The sequence below is a fragment of the Marmota monax genome, unplaced genomic scaffold (genome assembly GCF_021218885.2).
Source record: "Marmota monax isolate L192 unplaced genomic scaffold, Marmota_monax_Labrador192_F-V1.1 WCK01_AAM20220418_F8-fsc00092, whole genome shotgun sequence".
NCBI lineage: Eukaryota > Metazoa > Chordata > Mammalia > Rodentia > Sciuridae > Marmota > Marmota monax.
Window position 1 is genome coordinate 3,956,363 of NW_026692583.1, and position 23,619 is coordinate 3,979,981.

At 56.6% G+C, this 23,619-nt stretch overlaps 1 protein-coding gene across 4 annotated transcripts in view; it reads left to right on the forward strand.

The window, feature by feature from the left end:
* Cux2 (cut like homeobox 2) overlaps nucleotides 1–23,619 on the forward strand; it is a 233,752-nt gene that overhangs the window by 197,033 nt on the left and 13,100 nt on the right. For 3 of the 4 annotated variants that reach the window (XM_058579876.1, XM_058579879.1, XM_058579878.1), the window contains 12 exons: nucleotides 1,197–1,331; nucleotides 3,814–3,937; nucleotides 5,651–5,727; nucleotides 6,519–6,585; nucleotides 7,810–7,858; nucleotides 11,902–12,006; nucleotides 14,447–14,638; nucleotides 14,727–14,785; nucleotides 15,607–15,655; nucleotides 15,729–15,849; nucleotides 18,421–19,089; nucleotides 19,746–19,847. In XM_058579876.1, coding sequence (XP_058435859.1) covers nucleotides 1,197–1,331; nucleotides 3,814–3,937; nucleotides 5,651–5,727; nucleotides 6,519–6,585; nucleotides 7,810–7,858; nucleotides 11,902–12,006; nucleotides 14,447–14,638; nucleotides 14,727–14,785; nucleotides 15,607–15,655; nucleotides 15,729–15,849; nucleotides 18,421–19,089; nucleotides 19,746–19,847 — 1,749 coding nt within the window. The remainder of the gene's footprint in view (nucleotides 1–1,196; nucleotides 1,332–3,813; nucleotides 3,938–5,650; nucleotides 5,728–6,518; nucleotides 6,586–7,809; nucleotides 7,859–11,901; nucleotides 12,007–14,446; nucleotides 14,639–14,726; nucleotides 14,786–15,606; nucleotides 15,656–15,728; nucleotides 15,850–18,420; nucleotides 19,090–19,745; nucleotides 19,848–23,619) is intronic. The other variant, XM_058579877.1, reaches the window with a different exon arrangement.

Consider the following 23,619-nt stretch of genomic DNA (forward strand, 5'->3'; position numbering starts at 1 on the left):
CACTTTTAGGGTGAAGCACAGAGAGATAGAGTTGCTTGCCAAGATCACACACCATCCCAAGAAGCAAGTATGGATTAGACCGGGTCCAGGCACATCTGGCTCCAAAGTCTGTCCTCTCACCAGAGAACATCAGCCGAGCAGATGCTGGCAGGGGGTGCTGGGAGAGGAACCAAGAAGAGAGGGCTCCAGAACTGGCCTAGATCCTGGGCCCCGGGACCTGGGCTTGGAGGTCCTGGCTGTCCTGGGCCCCATGAACACCCTGTGTGCCTACTGTTGGGGACATTTTGTGCCCACCCCAGGACAGAAAGTCTCCGTGGCCTCAGCAAGAGACAGTCCAGCGTCACCTCCACCCTTTAGCGAGCACCCTGGCTTCTCTGGGCCTCAGTTCCCTCCTCTGTGAAGACGGGTTGACTCCAAGCCAGCCTCCAGGGGTTGCTCTGGGGACCACGGCCCCCTGCCTGCGGCTGGGCTATGTAACCTGCATAGCCCACCAACCTCAGGAGTCATTCTATGGCCACTGGTACCTGCCCTGGGGGCGCGGTTGGGAATGTCCTAGAGGACATGCGCTGGGCTCTAGAATGAAAGGAAAAGGAAACTCTCCACAGGTGAAGGGGAGGTGGAGGGAAGCTAGCCAGGCAGAGGCCCGCAGCCTCCTCAGCTGGGAGCCTTCGGGAAGCTGGGAGACTCTCATCCAGGTGTGCGTGCTGTTCCCGGGATGGCCGCTAGTGCATCCCCAGTGCACATGGCCAAGTTCACTGAGGAGCCACAGCCACCGGGCCGCAAGAATGTCTCCGGGAGGGTAGAGCCAGGAGAAGCTGGAGGGCCTCAGGCCATGTGGCAGGTTCCACCCCAGGGGACAGAGAGGTGGAGAGGCCAGCTGGACACACTCTCAACCTCCCCAGGGCCATACACAGTGACACAGTGGCATCACTGAGTCAAGACAATGCAGTGACAATATGACTGCTGTTGTTCCCAGCTGGCAGGACATGCTCACCGGGGAGTGGGCAGGCACACCTGCCAGGGGCCTGGAGAAGTCTGTCATGTAAAGGGCGTTCACTTGGCTCTCCCTGGCCACCCAGAGTGTGACTCCGGTGGCTCCTGTGAATGATCCCCACCCAGCTCCCTGTAGGAGGCCCTCCCAGGCCCCACAGCCTCAGCCTAGGCATCCCACCTCGACCTCTTCCCTGTCTCTGCAGACCCTGTGCCTACATTGGAGGTGGCGCGTAGCCTGGACGACAGACTGCAGCCCCCCAGTTTGGACCCCAGCAGGCAGCCCCGGCGGGACCTCCACGCTTCTTGGAAGAGGCACCCCGAGCTCCTTGGCCACAAAGGTACTGCTAAGGCCTTCCTGGGTCCTGTAACACCATGGGCTGCAGCAGGGGCTGGTGGGCTTGGGACTGGGCTTCATTGTGTGGACAGCAGGTGGGTGGAGATGGCACTTCTGCTGAAGCAGACGGACCCGGGTCTTGGGCCTCAGTCTACTGAAGGTTGCGGGCTTGTGCCACGCTGCCCCTCAGGGATCCAGATGACAGAGATCCCGCCACTTTACACATGGGATGTCCTGTTGGTGATGTTGACCACCTGCCAACAGGCAGGGGAAGAATGTGAAGGTCACACAGGTGTCAGGGTGTGACTCTGGACAGCAGGCCCCCCTTCCACCCTCCCATTGGCCAGAACCTCTGTGGTCACACCCAGCTGCAGAGGAGGCTGGGAAGTGTAGTCGGGCTGTGTGTCCAGGAATCCGGGGGCAGGTGTGGAGGACACTGCGCCTGGATGAGCCGCAGCCTTAATTCTTCCTGAGCAGCAAGGGGCCCACGCACCTCAGGAGGCTGAGGCAGGAGGAGCACAAGACCCTGCCTCAAAACGAACAATGCAAAGGGCTGGGGTGCAGCTCAGGGGCCGAGCAGCCCTAGTTCTGATCCTGGTACTCCAGTACCAAGAACAAAACCAAAAACTTCCTGAGTCATCCACAGGTTCTGGGCAGCATCCTATTTTCCTTTCTGCCTCTGAGCCCCCAGCCCAGAGCTTCTGCCCACAGCACTTCCAGGCTGGCCTCTACTGCCTGAGCAGGGAGTGCATGGTGCCTTGACCCTGGAGGCTCGGGGCTTGTTAAGAACGAGGGAGCCAGCCGTGGGGGTCAGAGCGAGACTGGAAGCCACCTTGGACCATGAGGGTCAGAGCAGAGGCTGGGAGTGGGACTCGCTCCTCCCTCAGAAAGGCAGAGGGGTGCTGGCCTCCAGTGTGCAGGCGCAGGTTGCTGGGAAGGAAATAGCCCCAAGGCTGAGCCGGGCACACCACTGTCCCTGACCCACCATCAGGAGCCCTGGCCTCCAGCACAAAGCACCTGAAGGCGTGAGCAGGTGTTCACCAAGGAGGAAGCAAGGGGAGTGGAGGACCTCATGTTGGCCAGGCCAGCTCCTCAAGGTCACAGGGCAGCGGACCCTGAGCAGCTGCTCCTAGTGTGGATTGGGACAGCTGCGCTTCACTTCAGGCTGGGCCATGCTACGCGACCCCATATATTTACTCCATGTGGTGTTTCCTTGGAGAGACCACTCTGTGCCCAAGGGACGCACTCAGGAGGGATACTGGCCACAGGCTTTGTAATGGTGGGGCAAGTGTCTGGTAGCCAGAGACCAGCCACACGGCAGGATGCTGGGCAGCACTGATGGGCCTTCAGGGCTGCAGGAGCACCTTGATGCCTTTCTTGTAAAAGCCAAGACTGTGGCAGGGCTGACAATAGAGCCTCTAGGTGCACACACCGCAGTAGAGTTGTTGAAAGCGAGGACATGAGTTAAATAGACTCACCACATGACCCTGCAGTTCTACTCCAAGGGATGTACGCTAAAAAAATCAAAAAGAGGTGCTCTGGCAAAAATGAGGACACACATATACATAGCAACATAGAAGCCAGAAGTGGGACCAACACACAGATGGATAAACTGGCATAGTCACAGAGTGGAATGCCTTCTGTAGAAGTGGCCCTTCTTGGACGGTTTTGTGGCAGTCACACTGAAAGGAACTGTATCAGTGTGTCTTATGTTACTCTAATGAAATACCTGAGGCCGGGAACTTTATAAAGAAAAGAGGTTTATTTTGGCTCATGATTCTGAATCAAAGTCAAGGAGCTACATCTGGTGATGGCCTTCTTGGTGGTAGGCCCAAGGCGGTGCCAAGCATCATGTGGCAGAGACAGGGAGCACACACATGTGCTCTTTCCCTTTTCCCATGAAGCCACAGTGTTCAGTCATAGGGGCTGCACTCTGTAACCCTGTCTAATCCTCATCACCCTCTTAATACCTCATACCTGAGCCCTTGGGGGTCACTTCACACCATAGCAGGAGTGAAGTGCTGGGTGAACTCAGCGTCTAAGAAACCAAATGCAGAAGGTCAGCTGGTGTGTGTTTCCATGATGGGAAATGTCCAGAAGGCGTGTCTCCACAGCCAGTGTGGCAGGGTGGAGCCAGGAGCTGGCGGCAGGATGGAGGGCCGTTTAGCTGACCAGGCCTCCCTGGGTTGAGGGTGTGTGATACTGTGGATGTACTAAAGCTCCCGTTGGAATGGTGCACGTGTTCATGTGTGTTTACTACAATTGAAAAAAACTAATGAGGAGGAGGAGGTGTGAGCAGGCGAGGGCGAGCCTGGGTGCCATCCAAGACACGGCCCACCAGATGCACGGCAGGCATGGGCAGAGCCTCCCCAGAGCCCAGGTTTGGGAGCCGGGCACACACGCTGTGGTCGGTGGGTCCAGGCTGTGGGAACCCCTGCCTCATGCTGCTTTCTTGGCAACGGCTGTGTCTCCCTTTCTCCCTGCAGAGCAGAAAGAGGGGACGTCCCCAGCCGTGCCCACGCTGACCGAGGGGAGCCGCCTGCCCGGCATCGCTGGGAAAGCCCTCCTGACAGAAGCCTTGCTGCAGAGAAATGAGGCCGAGAAACAGAAGTGAGGGCCGAGGGACAGCTGGGCTCCCTGGGCTGGCAGGGAGCAGGGAGGTGCCCACCGCAGGGAGTGCAGGTGACAGGGACGGGGCTCGGACCCCAGGAGGCCTGGGTCTGATCTGAGCCTCGCCACAGGGGCTCGGTGGCAGCCCTGGGAGTTTACGGCACTCGCCAGAGCCTCGGTTTTCCCATCTGAAAAGTGGTGCATTAGCGTCTCCAGAGAAACAGAAATAGCCGGATTTTTCTTTAATGGAGTGTGTTTTGAGGACTCAGCTCTTGCAGTTGCGGGGCTGGCAAGTCTGAGATGAGCAGAGCAGGTGGCCGGCGGGACCCCAGCCACAGAGGTACTGCCATCTTGAGGCAGAACCCTTTCTTCCTCAGTTCGCTCTTAAGGTTCAATAGAGCCAGACTTGGTGGAGCAAGACTCTCAGCCCAGCTATTCAGGGGGATCTCCTGAGCCCAAGACTGTGAGACCAGCCTGGGCAACGGAGCAAGACCCTGTCTACAAAAAACAACAAACAAACAATGGGGGGGGAAAAAACACCTTCAACTGATTAGACGAGGCTCACCTACTGTGTGAAGGTCATTCTCCTTTTCGTAATTCAGCTCATCGTAGACCTCAGTCTACTGAGTGTCTGCACCGAGAGACCTGAGTTAGTGTGCAGTTGGCAGACACCTGGGGACAGTGCCCTAGCCAGTGGCATTTGCTCCTGGTTGGCTATGGGAATGAAATTAGATGTGTCCATAGGTGCGGGGCCCAGGCACGGTGCACAGCATAGACAGCTACCTGCAGTTGGTGCCCTGGGCATTACCCAGGCCAGTGGCCCTTCTTGGATGTTTTGTGGCAGTCACTGTATTCATCCCTGCGTTCATTCACTTTTTCCTCCCTTATCATTGATCACCCATGTTTATGGACCCACCCTGGGGACACTAAGGGACAAATCAGACCAAGCCCCCTGCCCTCCTGGAGTGCGCTTTCATTGAGTGAGGCGACAGATCAATGGTGGGTTCAATAACAATAAGTTAGGAAGAAAAACTAAGCCAGGGAGGGAGCTGAGGTGGCACTGGGATTTTAAACGGGAGAGCCTCACCGAGCAGGTGAGCAAAGCCCTAGGTAAGCAAGTCCTGCAGATATGAGGGGAGGACGTTACAGTGGAAACAGCCAGTGCAAAGGCCCTGAGGTAGGAGGCCACTGGCCATGACTGAGCAGCGAGATATGTGAGACTGGAGGAGAGTGGCCAAGGGAGATATGGGTAGACTGAGGACTCCTTCCTGTAGTCACTGAGGCAGGCAGCCTCAGGCCCCAGCTCTGTATAACCTTCCAGTCCTCCTAGGAGAGGCTTGGACACTCCTGAACTAGACTCACTGAACACCCATACTCCTGCCATACCAGGGCCCGTGCCTGCCCTGGACAGTGACATGGAGGGCACACACACTAGGAAGGCCCCCTACTAGGCTGGCCCTGCCAGAAACCCCGCCTCACAGACCAGGCCACTTGGTGCTATACAGGTTGGCCCCCTGAAATGCTGACAGGGACTTAGCAGAGCCAGCCATGATGGGGGCCACCCCACCAGCAAGACAGCAGGACAGCAAACCCTGAGTGCCACGTCTCTGCACTCCCTGAAGACAGAGGCGCAGGTTACAGGGGGCAGGTGACAGACAGGGAGCCAGGGTGAGCCCAGCACGGGGCCAGCGTGAGCAGCCCATCTCCCCACAGGGGCCTTCAAGAAGTGCAGGTCACGCTGGCAGCCAGACTGGGGGAGGCAGAGGAGAAGATCAAGGTCCTACATTCAGGTACGTGCCCCGTGCCACCCTCACTCCAGGCTCCCGGGGGCGGGGGCAGCGGCAGCGACAGCGAGCTCTGCTCACAGGGCTTCTAGAACCAAGGGAGGCAGAGCGAGGCGAGGCTCGCGCTGCTCCCCAAGGGGTCTCCCCTCCTGCCCGCCCCGTGTTGCTGAGGAAGGAGAATCTGAGGCAGAGTCAGGTGGGGGGCTGACAGTGCCTGCAGGGGCCAGGGGACAGCAGTGGGGAGGGCTGAGGTCTGGGCACTGGCGAAGCCAAGCCTTGTCCAAAGAGGCAACCACATGGCCACACGGGCCACACCTGCCAGGCATGGCCACCCGCCGCCCCCCACCCCTGTGGCCCGGCCTTCAGTTTTCCTACCACAGTCAGAAATCAGAATCCACAGGGACCAACCCTGCAATATCCAGAACCCTTCAGCTTCATTGTGCCTCCCTGTCCCCTGCATACCAGTCAGAGCCTCAGGGTGGGCCTGGAGGGTGCTAGGGGCTTGTACCCCAGCCTCCGGGGCAGATGGCACCACTGCCCCCACTCCCACCAGGGTCCCTGAGCTTCCACCCAAGACCTCCCACCTGCCCCGCCCTGCCCAGCCCCACACCCCTCGCCCCAGTCCAGAGCCCCTCTGGGGACAGGGCACACACTACCTGGTGCCAGTTCTAACCAAGAAAAAGGTCCCCGTCACTGCCTCACTCTGCCTTCCTACACCCAGGGTGGGTCCCCCTCCTGGGAGGGCTGCCCCATCCTGCTCTGGGGTCAGGCCTCAGTTGCCCTTTTACTTCTCCCAGCGTTAAAGGCCACGCAGACGGAGCTGCTAGAGCTGCGTCGGAAGTACGACGAGGAGGCCGCGTCCAAGTAAGTGAGCGGCCAGCTGGGTCAGGCCTCCCCCGTCCCTCCACACAGGCCTCTACCCCCACCCCCTGAGATGTACCTCCTCCCTCTCTTCCCCGAGATGTGCCTCCTCCCCTGACCCTCCAGACAGATCTCCTCCCCGTCCCCCCTGACGGTACCCCCTGTCGCCCGCAACACGCCTCCTCTGTCGCTGGAGACGTCCCTCCTCCCTGGCCCTCCAGACGCACCGGCTACCTCTGAACATCCCTGATGTGCTCCCTCGTCTGACCCTCCTCTTTGATCCTCTGCCCGGGGCCCCTTTCCATCTCATACCGCTGCTCCCGCCATCCGGGTGCTATCTGCGTGCCACTCACCATGAATGACATCCCGTGCCTGACCTGTGGGGCTGCCGAGCAGGGGTCTCCCCTTCACCCCGTCCCCACTCTCCAGCCCTACAGTCCAGGTGACATCATCTAACCTGCTCTGGGCTGGAACGTTTTTAGTCACTCATTCCATAAACACTTACTGAGTTGCTGCTGCTCACCTAGAGGGTCTTGGGGACACATTAGACAACGTGCCCCTCCCCTCAGTCAGAAAGGAGGCAGACAGCAACTGAAACAGTGATGACCGTATTTGCTCCCAGACACTACTGAGCACTTACTGTATGCCCAGCATCATTATTAGCACGTGGTAAATGCTATGAAGGAAAGTACTGGCCATGGGCAGAGAGGGTATGGAGAGGGCTCAGGGAGGGCTCGCTGGGGAGGAGGCCTTCAGGGTGAGGAGCTGCCCTCGAAGAGCCCCGGGAAGGTGCTCCAGTCAGTGGGAACAGCTTATGCTGGGCAGGTCCTCAGGCCCTTGTGGCCTTATAAGTCACCAGATGCTCCCCAGCTCCCTGGGTCACCTACACCCGTGCTAGGCTACCCCCTAGTCCACCACTAAAGGATGCCCTGAGGCAGTGGAGGAGGCCTCCCCCACACTTGGGAGCTCTAGAGAGGCACAGGCTCAAGGCCTGGCAGGGTCTCTCCAGAGAGTGGAGCCCTGGGGAGGCTGGGAGGGTGTGGTGCTCAGGCCCTATTCCACTTCCCCGCAGCCTGGGTTCTTTTCTTCCCAGCCTGAGCTCTGTGGGGAAGGTGGCCTCCTCAGCCCCCATTGCAAGACTCGGGTTCAAGCAGAGGCTGGGCTGTCAGGATGGGGGGCTTGACAGCTGCCAGAACCCCCCCTCAGGGCCTCACCTTTGTGTCTCAGGGCAGATGAGGTCGGCCTGATCATGACGAACCTGGAGAAAGCTAACCAGGTGAGGGGTGCTGGCGGCTCCTGCTGTGGTGGGGGCACCGGGCCTGGCAGGGAGTGGGGAACTGGGGGTCACATGCCTCTGAGGGCTAGGGCCAGTGCAGGTGTGAAGATGCCCGCTCAGCCCGAGGTTTGCAGGGCAGCACTGCCACAGGCAAGCCACCATTTCCTGAGGTGATTGAGGGGGGCGTCTTGGTGGGGGACACTGGAGCTGGGCTTTGAGTCCATGTGCTTTCTCCTTGAGGAGAGACATCAGGCAGAGGGCAGAGCAAAGGCCCAGAGCTGTGGCTCTTCAGGCATAGGGCAGGGGTGCTCCCTCCTGTGGAGGACACTCGATAGGAAGGTTGATCCCAAGTCCCTGTCCCTACAGGAAACTAACAAAATATGCAGGCCCGACCTGGCCCACCCTCCCTGTTCCCAAGGACATGATTTCCAACTGGGCCCCTCGTGGTGCTGAGACTCCATGAATCCCTACCGTCTGGCCCTGACAGGGGCAGTATTCCCTAGTGCCACAGTCCGGCTGCAGCAGAATAACCGGGGGGTGACGAACAACTTGTGCACGTTGATACAGCAGGAGTAGGAGCCGTTTATTGCAGGACAGGAGCAGTATTTATACATTCCACAGAGCTTATCTAATTAGCATAAACTAGATACATCAGTCAACCAATAAGGAATCTCTACACTTAATGGCTCGCTTTTGTTACTTCTCAAACCACTCCCTCTGGCATTTTGCCAGGCACCATCCAGACTTGTTTACGAACTCTAACATTCCCCTGGCAAAATGCCAGGTGTTATTTTGACTTGTTTACAGACTCTAACACCCTAGGAGGGGCAGGAAGCCCAAAGACAGTGCCAGGTGACAATGGTGGTGGTGACCACAGTGGCTTCCCTGAAATGACCATTAAATGAGCCATATTTTTATAGCCCACATACATATTCAGCTTTTTTTTATTTTTTTAAGTTGTTGATGGACCTTTATTTTTTATTTATTTATTTATACGTGGTGCTGAGACTTGAACTCAGGGCCTCATACATGCTAGGCAGGTACACTACCGCGGAGCCCCAGCCCCATCCCCGCCCACATACATATTTAGTTTGATTTTTTGAATGTGTAATTCCCCAGTGAAGTTACACAAGGGGCTATCAGGAAATTCTAGTTGCCCTCCCCTGCAGCAGCTCTGCCAGTTTCCAGGGTCTTCTTCCAGCGATGCCCAGTCCATGCACACACCTGTGAATGTATCCATTTCTGACTTCTTTTTAAAGCAAAAGCGAAACCCTATATGCACCTTACTTTCCCTGTGGTCTGTCTGGGATCCTTCCACGTCTAACTTAGTCCCTCCTCTGGTTGACACCTCCGTACCCAGTTCACATTGAGTGGACGCACCGTCACCAACCTAGGGACAGAGGGCTCACATTTTCAGCTTTGCAATTCACGCGGTCTCCATCACAGGTAGTCAGCTTTGCCGTTGCAGCCTGAAAGCACAGATGATTTACCTGTGGAGGAGCATGGCTGCGTTCCAATAAAACTTTATTAAGAAGCCCAGGCAGCAGGCTCTGCTCGGCTGACCCCGGCCTAACCAGGCCCCTACTGATAAGCATTTATGGTATTTCCAGTCTTTTCCCTCACAATCGATACTGTAGTGAATGAGCTTGTACAGAAGTGTACAGACGCACAACCCAATATGTAGGGTGGAGTTTTCCAAGTGGATTTGCTGGGCAAAGGGTGTGTGCATCTGTGATTGCAGATGTAGCCAAACTGCTGCTCCCTCCACCAGTGCACAAGGATGCCTGCTTCCTGAGAACCTCACCAGCACTGCGTGTCCTCAAACTTTTGCATCTTTGCCAATCAGTTTTTTATTTTATTTATTTTGTGGTATTGGGATGGACCCCAGGGTCCATGTTAGGCAAGTGCTCTACCACTGGCTATATCCCCAGCCTTTTTTTTTTTTTTTTTTTTTTTTTTTGAGACAGTGTCTCACTCAGTTGCCCAGGCTGGCCCTAACTCTGATCCTACCTCCCAAGGAGCTGGGATTCCAAATGGGCACCACAGGCCAAGCCAGATAGGTTTTTTAAAAGAGCTCTTAACAGTAGTTTGAATAGGAAACAGTTTAATAATGTCTCCTTTTTTTTTCCTGAGTATTTAACTAAAATCTGCTCATTATAGAAAAATACGGAGAAGAAAAATAAACATCACCATATTAAGTTTTAATATCTATCTTTAATATCATCCTGAGCATGGCTGCAGGGATTCTGAAAACAGAGCAGGTACCTAGTGTCATTCACTAAATAACAGCCAAGCCAGTGAACCCTGCAGAGACCAAACCAGAAGCAGATGTCGTCCTTTGTGTACCAGAGTCTCTACCATAGGCGAGGACCTCCTAACTGCCAATCTGCAAGGTTATGTAGGAGAGGGACCTTCTGCCAGTGGGAGAAGAAGAATCCATCTATCTCCCAAGTGCCATGGATACAGGGCGAGGCCCTTGGAGTGTGCGCACATCTCTCCAGAGGCCACCTCAGTCTCCCCACTTGAAACGCAAGCACAGTCCTCCAGGGAGGAAAACTTCCCTCGGGTCCTGCTAGCTAACGAGCCCACAGTTTGTTCCCAGGCTCTTTTCTTTCTTTTGCAGTGCTAGGGAACAAACCCAGAGCCTGGAGCATGCCAGGCACGAACTGTACCACGAAGCGCCACCCGCAGCCCAGGGTTCGCCTTGTAGCCCGGATCCTGAGTTCATTCACATCTTCTCAGAACACCCCGACTGTGCAGAAACGTAAACACACTTTCGCTACTGCCCCATGTACCCAGAACTTCTTCCCCCAAACAGAACTAGCTTGAATCCTTTCTGCCACAAGACAGGGTGCCAATAAATAAATTACAAATAAATTAAACTGTGAATATGCTATACATGGGTCTCTGTGTGCATAAAGTGGGCACAGCATTCTAACTGTCAAGGTCAACCGAAGTTAAACATAATCACTATGACCTGCTACACCAGCTGAAGTTATAAATGTAACCATAGGGCTGCGGTGTGGCTCAGTAGTAGAGCGCTCGCCTGGCATGCATGAGACCTGGACTCCAGCTTTAGCACCACAAAATAAAAATAAGAAACAATAGCTCTTTTAACTTTCAAGTGATGGCTCAAGTAATACACCCTGATGAATGCCAGTGAAATGAACCAATCATGGATACACCTGCACGGCACCAAGCTAAGATGCCTAATGATGAGTGCATTTTACCAAAATCACTTAATTTGTGAAGCAACCCTGTGAAATAGCTGCCTTTACAATCGCCATCTTACAGATAGAGTGACCACGCTGGGAAGAGGAAGCCTCTTGCCCAAGGTCACACAATCACAAAGTCCTAAAGTGAGAAGCTGAGCTCAGATTTCTCTCCAAGACTGCAAGACCGTATTGCTAACATTTAGATGCTTCCTTCCAGACTCAGAAACTTTTGAAGAGTTGGCTCTACCCTAGGCCAGTTTAGCTAACCGCTGGGTTCTGACTGTAATTGCTCAGACCCCTTCTGATGTTTTCCCCATTTCATAAAAAGGGGACTGAGTCCTAGGAAGGGATAGTGACTTGTCCAGGGGCCTGCAGTGGCTTGTGAGCTGGGGACCCACCTCTGGGACTTGTCCCACATCAGGTGCTGTGAGAGCAGGGAAGGCTTGCCTTCCACACAGCCGGGCCAGAAGCTTCGCGAAGCAGACAGAGTGACTAGAAATGGGGGCTTTCTAGTGCCCTCACCAACCCCTCCCTCCTGCCCTCGTGGAGGGGAATGTTCTCTTGGGGTCCCATGCACCCCAGCACAGACTGAGCCTCCTCAAGGGAGCCACACAGATCCTGTCCTCCAACTCTAGAAAAAACATGGGGCTGCTTTCTTTGTTCCCAGCCCTGAGCCCTGCGACAGGCCTTCCAGCTCCAGGACTGGGTCCAGGACCAAGAAAGCAGGCAACTGCCACCTGGGACGTGGCAGGGGGGTGTCAGAGGGGCAGAGTAGGGTCTGACGCACCTGCTCACCTCCTGACCACCTGTGTCCCTCCCCCTCCCCAGCGCGCTGAAGCCGCCCAGCGGGAAGTGGAGAGTCTCCGGGAACAGCTGGCCTCTGTCAACAGCTCTATCCGCCTGGCCTGCTGCTCCCCGCAGGGACCCAGTGGGGTAAGGATGGAGTCTGGGAAGTGTGGGGGGAAGCCGAGGGAAAGAGTGGAAATACTAGGTAGGTGACACATTGTGGGTATGTGCTTCGTTGTGAAATCGTGAGCAGGGATGTATGTGGGTCTCTGTGTACAGTGGGCACCGTGTCCTAATTGCCAAGGTCAGTGCATAGTTGAACGTAATTACCACAACCCCTTCACCAGCTGAGGGTGTTAATGTAGCCACAGTTCTTGTGACCTTTCAAGCTCGAGCCTCCACATGCCTTTGTTTAACAGGAAGTCTAGTACCTTCCTTTGGCAGCCTCCTTCACCCCCACTTGTCCAAGAATGCCAGGAGCTTTCTCAGGCCACAGAAGGTCATTCCCATGGCCAACTGCCAAAGGGGTGAGTTTGAGCAAAGCGCAGCAGTGCAGCTTTGGTGGCTGCCACCAGGTGTCACTGTTGGACGCTTGGTTTGCACCACATGGTGTTACGGAGACTAGGATGCTCTGGCTGGCTTCCAGGCACTAGCAGAACTATAGAGAGGCCATGCCTGATCCGAGGCGCAGGGCTCCTTGTCAGCCATTATTCCCAAAGCAGCTCGCGCAGGATGATTCCAGTGGGGGGTTCCCGCCCCGACCACATGTGTGAAGGGCCAGTTTCAACCTGACGTCCTGTGTTGAGCCTGGCTGATCCACTCATCTTTCTCTTTCCTACTGGTTAGTGCCCTTTGGCGTTCTGGAATCATTTCTTGTCAAAGGATTTTCGTCAGAGTCACCCCATTCTGCCTTCCTATTGGCAGTCTCCATCCCTCCTGCTCCCCAGAAAGCCGTGGGTGCCTGATGTCAAGCGCATAGCAAAGGGATAGACTCACATTCCTTATGGATTCGGGATACAGTCTGCTCCAGGGTGAATTGCAGCCGTGACCCGTGGACCTGAGGTTGCTGGGTAGTTTTCGTTTCACCTGATACACAGGCACAAGCGTCATGCCTCTCTTTCTGTTTGAATATTAGAATACGTTGGGCTGGGTTTGTGGCTCAGCGGTAGAGAGTTTGCCTAGCACGTGCAAGGCACTGCGCTCCATCCTCAGCACCAAATAAAAATAAATAAATAAAATAAAGGGGGGAAAAAAGATGCAGTCGTTGCCTAAAAAAGAAAAAATTGGAATATATCTCCACAAACGTGTGTTACTATATTATATGTATGCTTGTGACCTTTGGAAAGTGACCATGTCCTTAATCTGACTGCACCTCAGTTTCTTTAACTGTACAAGTGACATTTACCTTATAGGGTTGTTGAAAAGATTGTTTGTGAACTGCCTCCAAATGGTGCTTGGCTCATAGTATATGCTCAGTGAATATTTAATGCTCTAATTACTGTGATCAGTGTGTCTTTGGTCCATTTGCTCATGAGACCATGTGGCCTCCTGGAGCACACACGGGTCTCTGTGTGTCGTGGTGCTGTGTCCCAGTGTCTCTGTCTCCTTGCTGCCTGTGTATTTTTGTGAGTGTGTGTGTCAGCGTGAGAATTCAGGGAGGCACATGTGTCTGTGTGCTGGGACTGTGTGGTGTCAGCCATGTCTGTGTCCCTGTGCCCAGGTGGCTTCACAACACACAGGGAGTTCATGGGAGAGAGGAAGAAGGTGAGGAAAGGATCAAGAGCGAGAGCTCACAAGGATGCCTCAGAGAGGAATTTGCCAATGGTTCTTAATTAGCCCCCGTGGAACCCAGCAAATGCCTGTGCTAATCAGCCACGGGGAGCTCGGCTGGTTTGGGAGGTGAGCTTTTCTGAGCACAACGGTGGCGCTCGATGCTAATTAATTTAATGTATTAATGGCATCCGCTTCCTGTTTTAATTGGCATTTATCTCCATGGAAGAAAGCTGGGTTGGTAGCAGTGTATTTGTGTGTGTGTGTGTGTGTGTGTGTGTGTGTGGGTTTTTCTTTTTCCTTAAATGCTTCTAAGACGTCTTTGTCGCGGAGCCAGAGACCAGCCTGACTTCATGTCCCTCAAACAGCAACCCCTCCAACTTCCTCTGGGACAAAGGGGCCAATTCCTAAAATCAAGAGAAGCCACTGGTCTTGGGCTATCAGCAAATTAGGAGGAAGGAGCCACCCATAGGTGGCTACAAGGTCTCTAGTCTAACCCTGAGGTCCCTTGTCACCTGGGGCAAGATCATTGCTCTAGGGAAGAATCTGAGTTCAGAAACCCAAACCTTTGTCTAAGCCGGTCCCTCCGCCGCAGCACCCAGTGGCCAATGCACAGCTGCGGCCTATTGTGGTCGCTCCTCTTTAATCACTGTTTTAAGGGGAGCATAGCACACACACAGCATGATTCACATGCCCCTCAGCACTCCTGGACTGACAAGTGGAATGTTCCATCCTGTTGGGGTTCCTGGGCCAGGAGGCCAGCCCTGTGGCCCCCCGTCCCACACCCTTTGGCCCTCAACGCCCCCTTTTCCCCCAGGAGAAGGTGAGCTTCGCCCTGTGCTCAGGGCCTCGGCTGGAGGCTGCCCTGGCCTCCAAGGACAGGGAGATCCTGCGGCTGCTGAAGGACGCACAGCACCTCCGCAACTCTCTGCAGGAGCTGGAGGAGGCCTCTGCCAACCAGATCGCGGACCTGGAGCAGCAGCTCACAGCCAAGTCCGAGGCCATAGAGGCAGGTCTTGGTGGGAGACCGGCAGGTGCCCAGGCAGAAGGCAGCTCCTGAGCACCGGCCAGGCTCACCCTCTTCGTTTTACTTCCAGAAGCTAGAAGAAAAGCTCCAGGCACAGTCGGACTATGAAGAGATCAAAACAGAGCTGAGGTACAGTGCAGGGTGGGACGGGGCAAGTTCTCACCTCCCTCCTTACACCTGCCCATGCTGGGCTCCTGTCGCCTCCCCGTGGATACCAGGCATGTCAAAGTTTGGCTGCCCCAATCCTTTTCCATCATGGCCCCCTGCAAAGTGGCCGTCTTGTCCTGGGTGTAGTAACCAGGGGTTGACAGATAAGTGCAGCCCTCCAACATGGGGTCAGCTGCTGCAACCACTTCCAGGGACACCCTCACCTGCTGACAAGCCTTCTGCTTCCCACCTGTGGTTGCAACAGGTCAACAACAGACACTTGCCCCTCGGCATTCCTGGGGATGGGTTCCGGGGCCACCCACAGTGCCTTACACAACCCATATGAAATGGCATGGTGTTTGCTAGAACCAACACACATCCTCATGTGAACTTCAGATCACCTCCAGGTTTCCCATGATACCTAATGCACTGCTGATTCATCACTGCTCTGGAGTGGATTCAGTGCGAATTTTAAGTTTTGGTTTTTAGAACTTTCTGGAATTTTATTTCAAATAATTTCTTTCTTTTCTTTTTTTTAAGCAGTGCTAGGGATTGAGCCCAGGCCTTGCACATGCTAGGCAAGCATTCTACCACAGAGCGGTTTTGCCAGCTCAAATATTTTCTGTCCCTGGTTGATTGGAGCCACAGTGCAGAGCCCCCAGACACAGAGGGCCCTGCGGGTGGGAGAGGGGGATGGGAGTGGCTCTCCATCAGAGATGATGAGTGGGCTGATGCCCCTTACAAGACCTTGCCTGCGGCCCGGGGGCCTGGCTGACCTCAGGCCTCTGCACTTTCTCCTGCAGCATCCTGAAAGCCATGAAGCTGGCCTCCAGCACCTGCAGCCTCCCCCAGGTAAATGTCCCTGCCAGGTTCTCATCTTCAAAGGAGGCTGCCTGTGGGGCCTCCAGCCAGCGTGCCTTCTCAGGCCTGCTTCCTGTCTCCTCAGGGCCTGGCCAAACCTGATGACTCACTACTCATAGCAAAGGAGGCCTTCTTCCCAGCACAGAAGTTCCTTCTAGAAAAGCCCAGTCTTCTGACCAGCCCTGGTAGGGGAAGAGGGATGCTCCCCGCCCTCCTGCTCCCATCCTGCTCTTGTCCACCTGCTCTCCCTGCTCCTGCTCCCGTCCTCCTGCCCCCGTCCTCCTGCTCCCCGCCCTCCTGCTCCCATCCCCCTGCTCCCGTCCTCCTCCTGCTCCCGTCCTCCTGCTGCTCCCCGTCCTCCTGCTGCTCCCCGTCCTCCTGCTCTCCGTCCTCCTGCTCCCGTCCTCCTGCTCCCCGCCCTCCTGCTCCCATCCCCCTGCTCCCGTCCTCCTCCTGCTCCCGTCCTCCTGCTGCTCTCCGTCCTCCTGCTGCTCCCCGTCCTCCTGCTGCTCCCCGTCCTCCTGCTCCCGTCCTCCTGCTCCCGTCCTCCTGCCCCCGTCCTCCTGCTCCCCGCCCTCCTGCTCTCCCTCCTCCTGCTCCCGTCCTCCTGCTCTCCGTCCTCCTGCTCCCCGCCCTCCTGCTCTCCCTCCTCCTGCTCCCGTCCTCCTGCTCCCCGTCCTCCTGCTGCTCCTGTCCTCCTGCTCCCGTCCTCCTGCTCCCCGTCCTCCTCCTGCTCCCGTCCTCCTGCTCCCCGTCCTCCTGCTGCTCCTGTCCTCCTGCTCCCCGTCCTCCTGCTCCCCGTCCTCCTCCTGCTCCCGTCCTCCTGCTGCTCCCCGTCCTCCTGCTGCTCCCCGTCCTCCTGCTGCTCCCCGTCCTCCTCCTGCTCCCCGTCCTCCTCCTGCTCCCCGTCCTCCTCCTGCTCCCGTCCTCCTGCTCCCCGTCCTCCTGCTGCTCCTGTCCTCCTGCTCCCGTCCTCCTGCTCCTCGTCCTCCTGCTCCCCGTCCTCCTGCTCCCCGTCCTCCTCCTGCTCCCTCCTCCTGCTCCCCGTCCTCCTGCTCCCCGTCCTCCTCCTGCTCCCGTCCTCCTGCTCCCGTCCTCCTGCTGCTCCCCATCCTCCTGCTGCTCCCCGTCCTCCTGCTCCCCGTCCTCCTGCTGCTCCTCGTCCTCCTGCTCTCCCTCCTCCTGCTTCCCGTCCTCCTGCTCCCGTCCTCCTGCTGCTCCCCTCCTCCTGCTGCTCCCCGTCCTCCTGCTCCCCGTCCTCCTGCTGCTCCTCGTCCTCCTGCTCTCCCTCCTCCTGCTTCCCATCCTCCTGCTCTCCCTCCTCCTGCTCCCATCCTCCTGCTCTCCCTCCTCCTGCTTCCCGTCCTCCTGCTCCCCATCCTCCTGCTCTCCCTCCTCCTGCTCCCGTCCTCCTGCTCTCCCTCCTCCTGCTCCCCGTCCTCCTGCTCCCCATCCTCCTGCTCCCCGTCCTCCTGCTCTCCCTCCTCCTGCTCCCCGTCCTCCTGCTCCCCGTCCTCCTGCTCTCCCTCCTCCTGCTCCCCGTCCTCCTGCTCCCGTCCTCCTGCTGCTCCCCGTCCTCCTGCTCCCCGTCCTCCTGCTCTCCCTCCTCTTGCTCCCGTCCTCCTGCTCTCCCTCCTCCTGCTCCCCGTCCTCCTGCTCCCCGTCCTCCTGCTCCCCTCCTCCTGCTCCCCGTCCTCCTGCTCCCCGTCCTCCTGCTCCCGTCCTCCTGCTCCCGTCCTCCTGCTCCCCGTCCTCCTGCTCCCGTCCTCCTGCTCCCCGTCCTCCTGCTCCCCGTCCTCCTGCTCCCGTCCTCCTGCTCCCCGTCCTCCTCCTGCTCCCGTCCTCCTGCTCCCGTCCTCCTGCTCTCCCGTCCTCCTGCTCTCCCGTCCTCCTGCTCCCCGTCCTCCTGCTCCCGTCCTCCTGCTCTCCCTCCTCCTGCTCCCCGTCCTCCTGCTCCCGTCCTCCTGCTCCCCGTCCTCCTGCTCCCCGTCCTCCTGCTCCCCGTCCTCCTGCTCTCCCTCCTCCTGCTCCCGTCCTCCTGCTGCTCCCCGTCCTCCTGCTCCCCGTCCTCCTGCTCTCCCTCCTCTTGCTCCCGTCCTCCTGCTCTCCCTCCTCCTGCTCCCCGTCCTCCTGCTCCCCGTCCTCCTGCTCCCGTCCTCCTGCTCCCCGTCCTCCTGCTCCCCGTCCTCCTGCTCCCGTCCTCCTGCTCCCGTCCTCCTGCTCCCGTCCTCCTGCTCCCCGTCCTCCTGCTCCCCGTCCTCCTGCTCCCGTCCTCCTGCTCCCCGTCCTCCTCCTGCTCCCGTCCTCCTGCTCCCGTCCTCCTGCTCTCCCGTCCTCCTGCTCTCCCGTCCTCCTGCTCCCCGTCCTCCTGCTCCCGTCCTCCTGCTCTCCCTCCTCCTGCTCCCCGTCCTCCTGCTCCCGTCCTCCTGCTCCCCGTCCTCCTGCTCCCCGTCCTCCTGCTCCCCGTCCTCCTGCTCTCCCTCCTCCTGCTCCCCGTCCTCCTGCTGCTCCCCGTCCTCCTGCTCCCGTCCTCCTGCTCCCCGTCCTCCTGCTCCCCGTCCTCCTGCTCCCCGAGCTGCTGTGTTCCTCTCCTGGCTCTGCCTCCTGCCCTGCCCCGCATGCAGCTCCCTTCTGTCTGGCTCCTGTTCTCTCTGTCCGTTCCCCTCCCTGCCTCTCTCTCTGCCTGGCTACTTTGCTCCCTCTCTCCCTCCATGTCACCATCTCTGTCCCTCTGTCTATCGCTCTTGGCATTCTAGAGGAGGACCCTTCAGAGGACGACTCCATCAAGGACTCTCTGGGCACAGAGCCATCCTACCCCTCCCCTCAGCAGCTGCCACCTCCACCAGGACCTGAAGACCCAATGTCCCCCAGCCCCGGGCAGGCCCTGCTGGGCCCCAGCCTGGGACCTGATGGCCCGCGGACTTTCTCGCTGTCCCCATTCCCCAGCCTGGCCTCAGGGGAAAGACTGGCTGGGGACACATTGCTCTCCAAGCACATGATGCCCCCGGCCCCCTTCAAGGGAGAGGCAGGTGGCTTGCTGGTGTTCCCTCCAAGCTTCTATAACACCAAGCCCCCCACGGCCCCAGCCACCCCAGCCCCTGCCCCTGAGCCCCCAGGGAGCCTCGAGCCTGCCGATGGTGGCGGGGGCAGTGTGGCAGGCACCGGGGCAGAGGAGGAACAGCTGGACACAGCGGAGATAGCCTTCCAGGTGAAGGAGCAGCTGCTCAAGCACAACATCGGGCAGCGGGTGTTCGGCCACTATGTGCTAGGGCTGTCCCAGGGCTCCGTCAGCGAGATCCTGGCCCGGCCCAAGCCCTGGCGCAAGCTCACAGTGAAGGGCAAGGAGCCCTTCCTCAAGATGAAGCAGTTTCTGTCAGATGAACAGAATGTGTTGGCCCTGAGGACCATCCAGGTGCGGCAGCGAGGTGAGCACAGCCCGCACATCTTGGCCAGGCCCAGGCACAGGGCTGGTCCAAAAGCCCACTCTCTGCCTCCCTGCTGTGTGACCCGAGGCAGGTGATTTCGCCTCTCTGTGCCTCAGTTTAGTCCTCTGCTAAAACAGAAAACGCCCTCACGCCCTCCGTCCTGGGGTCTGTCCTGGTGGGGACCCCTCCAACCCTCAGTTTACCCATCTGTGAGATGGCCTGGGTGGACGCCATCCTTGCCAGAGTGGATTTTTAGGTTCCTTGATGTGCAGGACCTGGCTCTACCTCACAGACACCAGGTTTGGATCCTGGCTCAGCCACAGCCACTGGCTGGCCACTCAGCTCCCCCAACTGCCCTGGGCCTCGGTTCCCCAGCCGTCAGCCTCCTGGAAAGTCCTGGGGATTTCAGGGGCATAAAGCACTGACCACTGAACCTGGCACCTGGTGACTGCTCCCAGCGCCAGCTGCGGCAGTTGTCGTCACTGTCGTCGCCATGTGTGCTTTATTCATCATGTTTCAAGCCAGAGCAGCCGAACATCCACATTTCACCACACAGACCATACGGCAGCCCTGTGCCCGCAGGGCAGCCCAGCCCCTGCTCCTGGGCCCTGGACTCCCATGCAAACCCCACCACAGATGCCTTTTGCCTCCCCCAGGTAGCATCACCCCACGAATCCGCACACCTGAGACGGGCTCGGACGATGCCATCAAGAGCATCCTGGAGCAGGCCAAGAAGGAGATCGAGTCCCAGAAAGGGGGTGAGTAGACTCGGCCGGCCGTGGGGAGGCCTCCAGGGCTGCCTTGAGCAGCGGGCTGTTCCCCAGGGGGTTCCAAGGGGTCTGAACCTCCCAGACCAGAGGGATCTTTTTAGAGCACATTAGTGGTCATGTCAGTGCTCAGGTCTCTCCATGGCTCCCTGCTACCCTGGATATCAAATCCCAGCCCCTCAGTAAGACTCCAGGCCCTACATCTTCAGACTCCCCCTGGGCCCTCCACACCTCTCACGGTCATGGTCTCACCCAGGTCCCTCTCACAGTCTCTCATTTTAATTATTACATCTCTCGTTGCAATTCTATGCTTCTGGTATGGCTGTCCCTTCCACTGGTCTGGGGGCTTTATGCAACCGGGGACCAGTTTACACCCCCACCCCCACCCCCACCCCCATTTGATCCTGGAGCTCAGTGCAGTGTGGACCACAGCTACTTGAACCAGGATTGCTCTGCTCTTCATTTTGCAGGGTCAGCTGCCCCCTGGTGGCTCCTCAGAGCAGGCATCCCAATCTCCAAGCTGCCTGTGGCTGAGAGCAAAGGAGTTTCCCCAGGTCCTGCCCCCTCCCGCTTCCTGGAGAAACAAAAGGAGAAGGGCTTGAGCTGGGGGAACCTGAGCTGCCCCGCCCTAGGATCCCCTGAGCCCCTACACTATGCATTTTCTTCTCTGTACACTGCGGTTTCTTCTGTGTCAGCTTCGGTATCAAGAGATGCAAGATAGGGAAGTAAGCAGTAAACGCATCCAGCGTTAGACCTAGGTTAGGACCTGGGTGAGACTTGTCAGCGGAGCGAGGAGAGCTGCCGAGAAGCAAGCTCATGTCGGGCTGGGGTGAAGCTCAGCAGGGAGCAGCTGCCTGTGTGCATGAGGCTCTGGGGAAATGTAAATGGCAGCCTCACAGCAGAGGAAAAGTCTGCCCTAGTGGGCCAGCCGGGGGGCTTTACATTCAGGGTCTACACAGGACTCAGAAGAAAATTCCCAAGGTCGCCACCAAGCCCCTGACCAAGCGAGTGCAAAGCAGAGAGTACACCAGCCTCTGCCCCAAGGAAAGGACCGTGGCTGCCTGTCAGCCCAGGGTTTGTACTTGAGGGAACCAAAGGAAAGTCCATAATGGGGGCAGAGATTTACGTACAAGCCGTTGCTCTATCCTTCTTTACTAGAGTGGCAAACTGGAAACAACCTAAGTGCCCAGCAGTGCAGATAATATCCCATCAATGGCACATGCAGCCATTAAAGACAGAAAAATTTTTTTTCCCTGTGGTTCTGGGCGTTGAACCCAGGGGCTCTCTACCCCTGAACTATACTCCCAGCCCTTTTAATTTTTAATTCTGAGCTAGGGTCTCACTAAGTTGCCTAGGCTGGTATGGAGCTTGGGATCTTTAGCCTCCAGAATCACTGGAAGAATTTTTTTTTTTATTGTCAACGACATTTATTTTACTTTTTTATATGCGGCGCTGAGAATTGAACCCAGTCCCTCACACATGCAAGCACTCTACCACTGAGCTGTAACCCCAGCCCTGGGAAGAACTGTTAATGATAAGAAAAATCATTCATGTTGATACTGAGTAGAGACAAGCCAGGCTCTATCCCACCTAGCAAGGATGATCCTTCAGTGCCCGTAGCATGGAAATCAGACTCAGAAGAAATAAAGAGCACGTCTCATGTAGCAGCCTCTGGACAGACAGAAGGGGATTTTTTTTTTTTTTAACAAACTCTGCAGAACACTTTTTTTTTTTTAAAGAGAGAGTGAGAGAGAATTTTTTAATATTTTATTTTTTAGCTTTCAGTAGACACAACATCTTTGTTTGTATGTGGTGTTGAGGATCGAACCCGGGCCGCACGCATGCCAGGCGAGCGCGCTACCACTTGAGCCACATCCCCAGCCCGAGAAGGGGATTTTTTTCTCCCTACGTTCTGCGCTTTTTGTGACCTTTTTTAAAATTGAGGTAAAAATTACATACTATAAAACAATTTAAAGTGCGTGATTCAGTAATGTTTAGTACATTTGTCCTGCTATGCAGTGATCATCTCCACCTAATTACAGACACTCATCGCCCCAAAGGACACCTCATGCCCATTAGGCTGTGGATCCCATCCCACTCCCAGGGCCCTCTGCAGCCCTGGTCTGCGCTCTGCGCGAGTGGATTTGCCTGTCATGGACACACCGTGTAGGTTAACTCATCCAACAGGTGGCCCTCTGTGTCCAGAGTCTCTCACGTCACATCATGCTTTCAAGGTTTCTCCAGGTTGGAGCAGTGCTCTGTGCTGTGCTCCTTTCTATGACTAAATAATAAGACTGATACTTTATTGCTGGATTACTTTTTAAATTGGAAAAGCAATAAAAATTATTTGAATGGGTCTGTGGGGATCCCTCAGGATGGAGCCTGCACAGAGAGAGGATAGAGAAAGGTTGCGCTGCCCCAGCCCAGGCAGGGGTGGGGGGCCCAGCACTGGAGAGGCTGCCCGAGAGCAGAGGATGCACCTATCTGTCTGCTGGTTAACTGTCACCCTCAGGGTTAAGTCACAGATCAGTCTGTCCCTGGTGTATGACAAATTCTCATGGAAGCTCCTGGAGAGGCCTTCCCCCGAATGTGTATTTGTATATACACCCACCCACCCACTCACCCACTTACTCACTCACCCACCCACTCACCCACTTACTCACCCACCCACTCACTCACTCACCCACTAACTCACCCACTCACTCATTCAGTCACTCATTCACCCAGTCACCCACCTACTCACTCACCCACTCACCCACTCACTCACCCACTCACTCACCCACCAACTCACCCACTCACTCTCCCACCCACCCACTCACTAACTCACCCACTCACTCATTCAGTCACTCATTCACTCACTCACCCACTCACTAACTCATCCACTCACTAACTCACCCATTAACTCACCCACTCACTCGCCCACTCACTCATTCACCCACTCACCCACCCACCCACTCACTCACCCACCCACTCACTCACCTACTCACCCACCCATTCACCCACTCACTCACTCACCTACTCACTCACCCACTCACTAACTCACCTGCTCACTCATTCACCCACTCACTCACCCACTCACCTACTCACTAACTCACCCTCTCACCCACTCACCCACCCACTCACTTACTCATTCACTCACCCACTCACTCATTCACTCATTCACCCACCCACTCACCCATTCACCCACTCACTCACTCACTCATTCACCTACTCACTTACTCACCCACTCACTCACTCACCTACTCACCCACTCACTCACCCACTCACTCACCCACCCACTAACTCACCCCACTCATTCACTCACTTACCCACTCACTAACTAACCCACTCACTCATCCATTCACTCACCCACTCACTAACTCACCCACCCACTCACTCACTCACATACTCATTCACTCACCCACTCACTCATTCACTCATTCACCCACTCACTCACCCACCCACCCACTCACTCACTCACTCATTCACCCACTCATTAACTCACCCACTTATTAACTCACCCACTCACTCACCCACTCATTAACTCACCCACTAACTTACCCACTAACTCACCCACTCACTCGGCCTCTCACCTACTCACCCACTCACTAACTCACCCACTAACTTACCCACTAACTCACCCACTCACTCACCCACCCACTCACTCACTCATTCACTCACTAACTCACCCTCTCACTCACTCACCCACTCACCCACTCACCCACTCACTCATCCACTCACTCACCCACTCATTCACCTATTCACTCACCTACTCATTCACTCA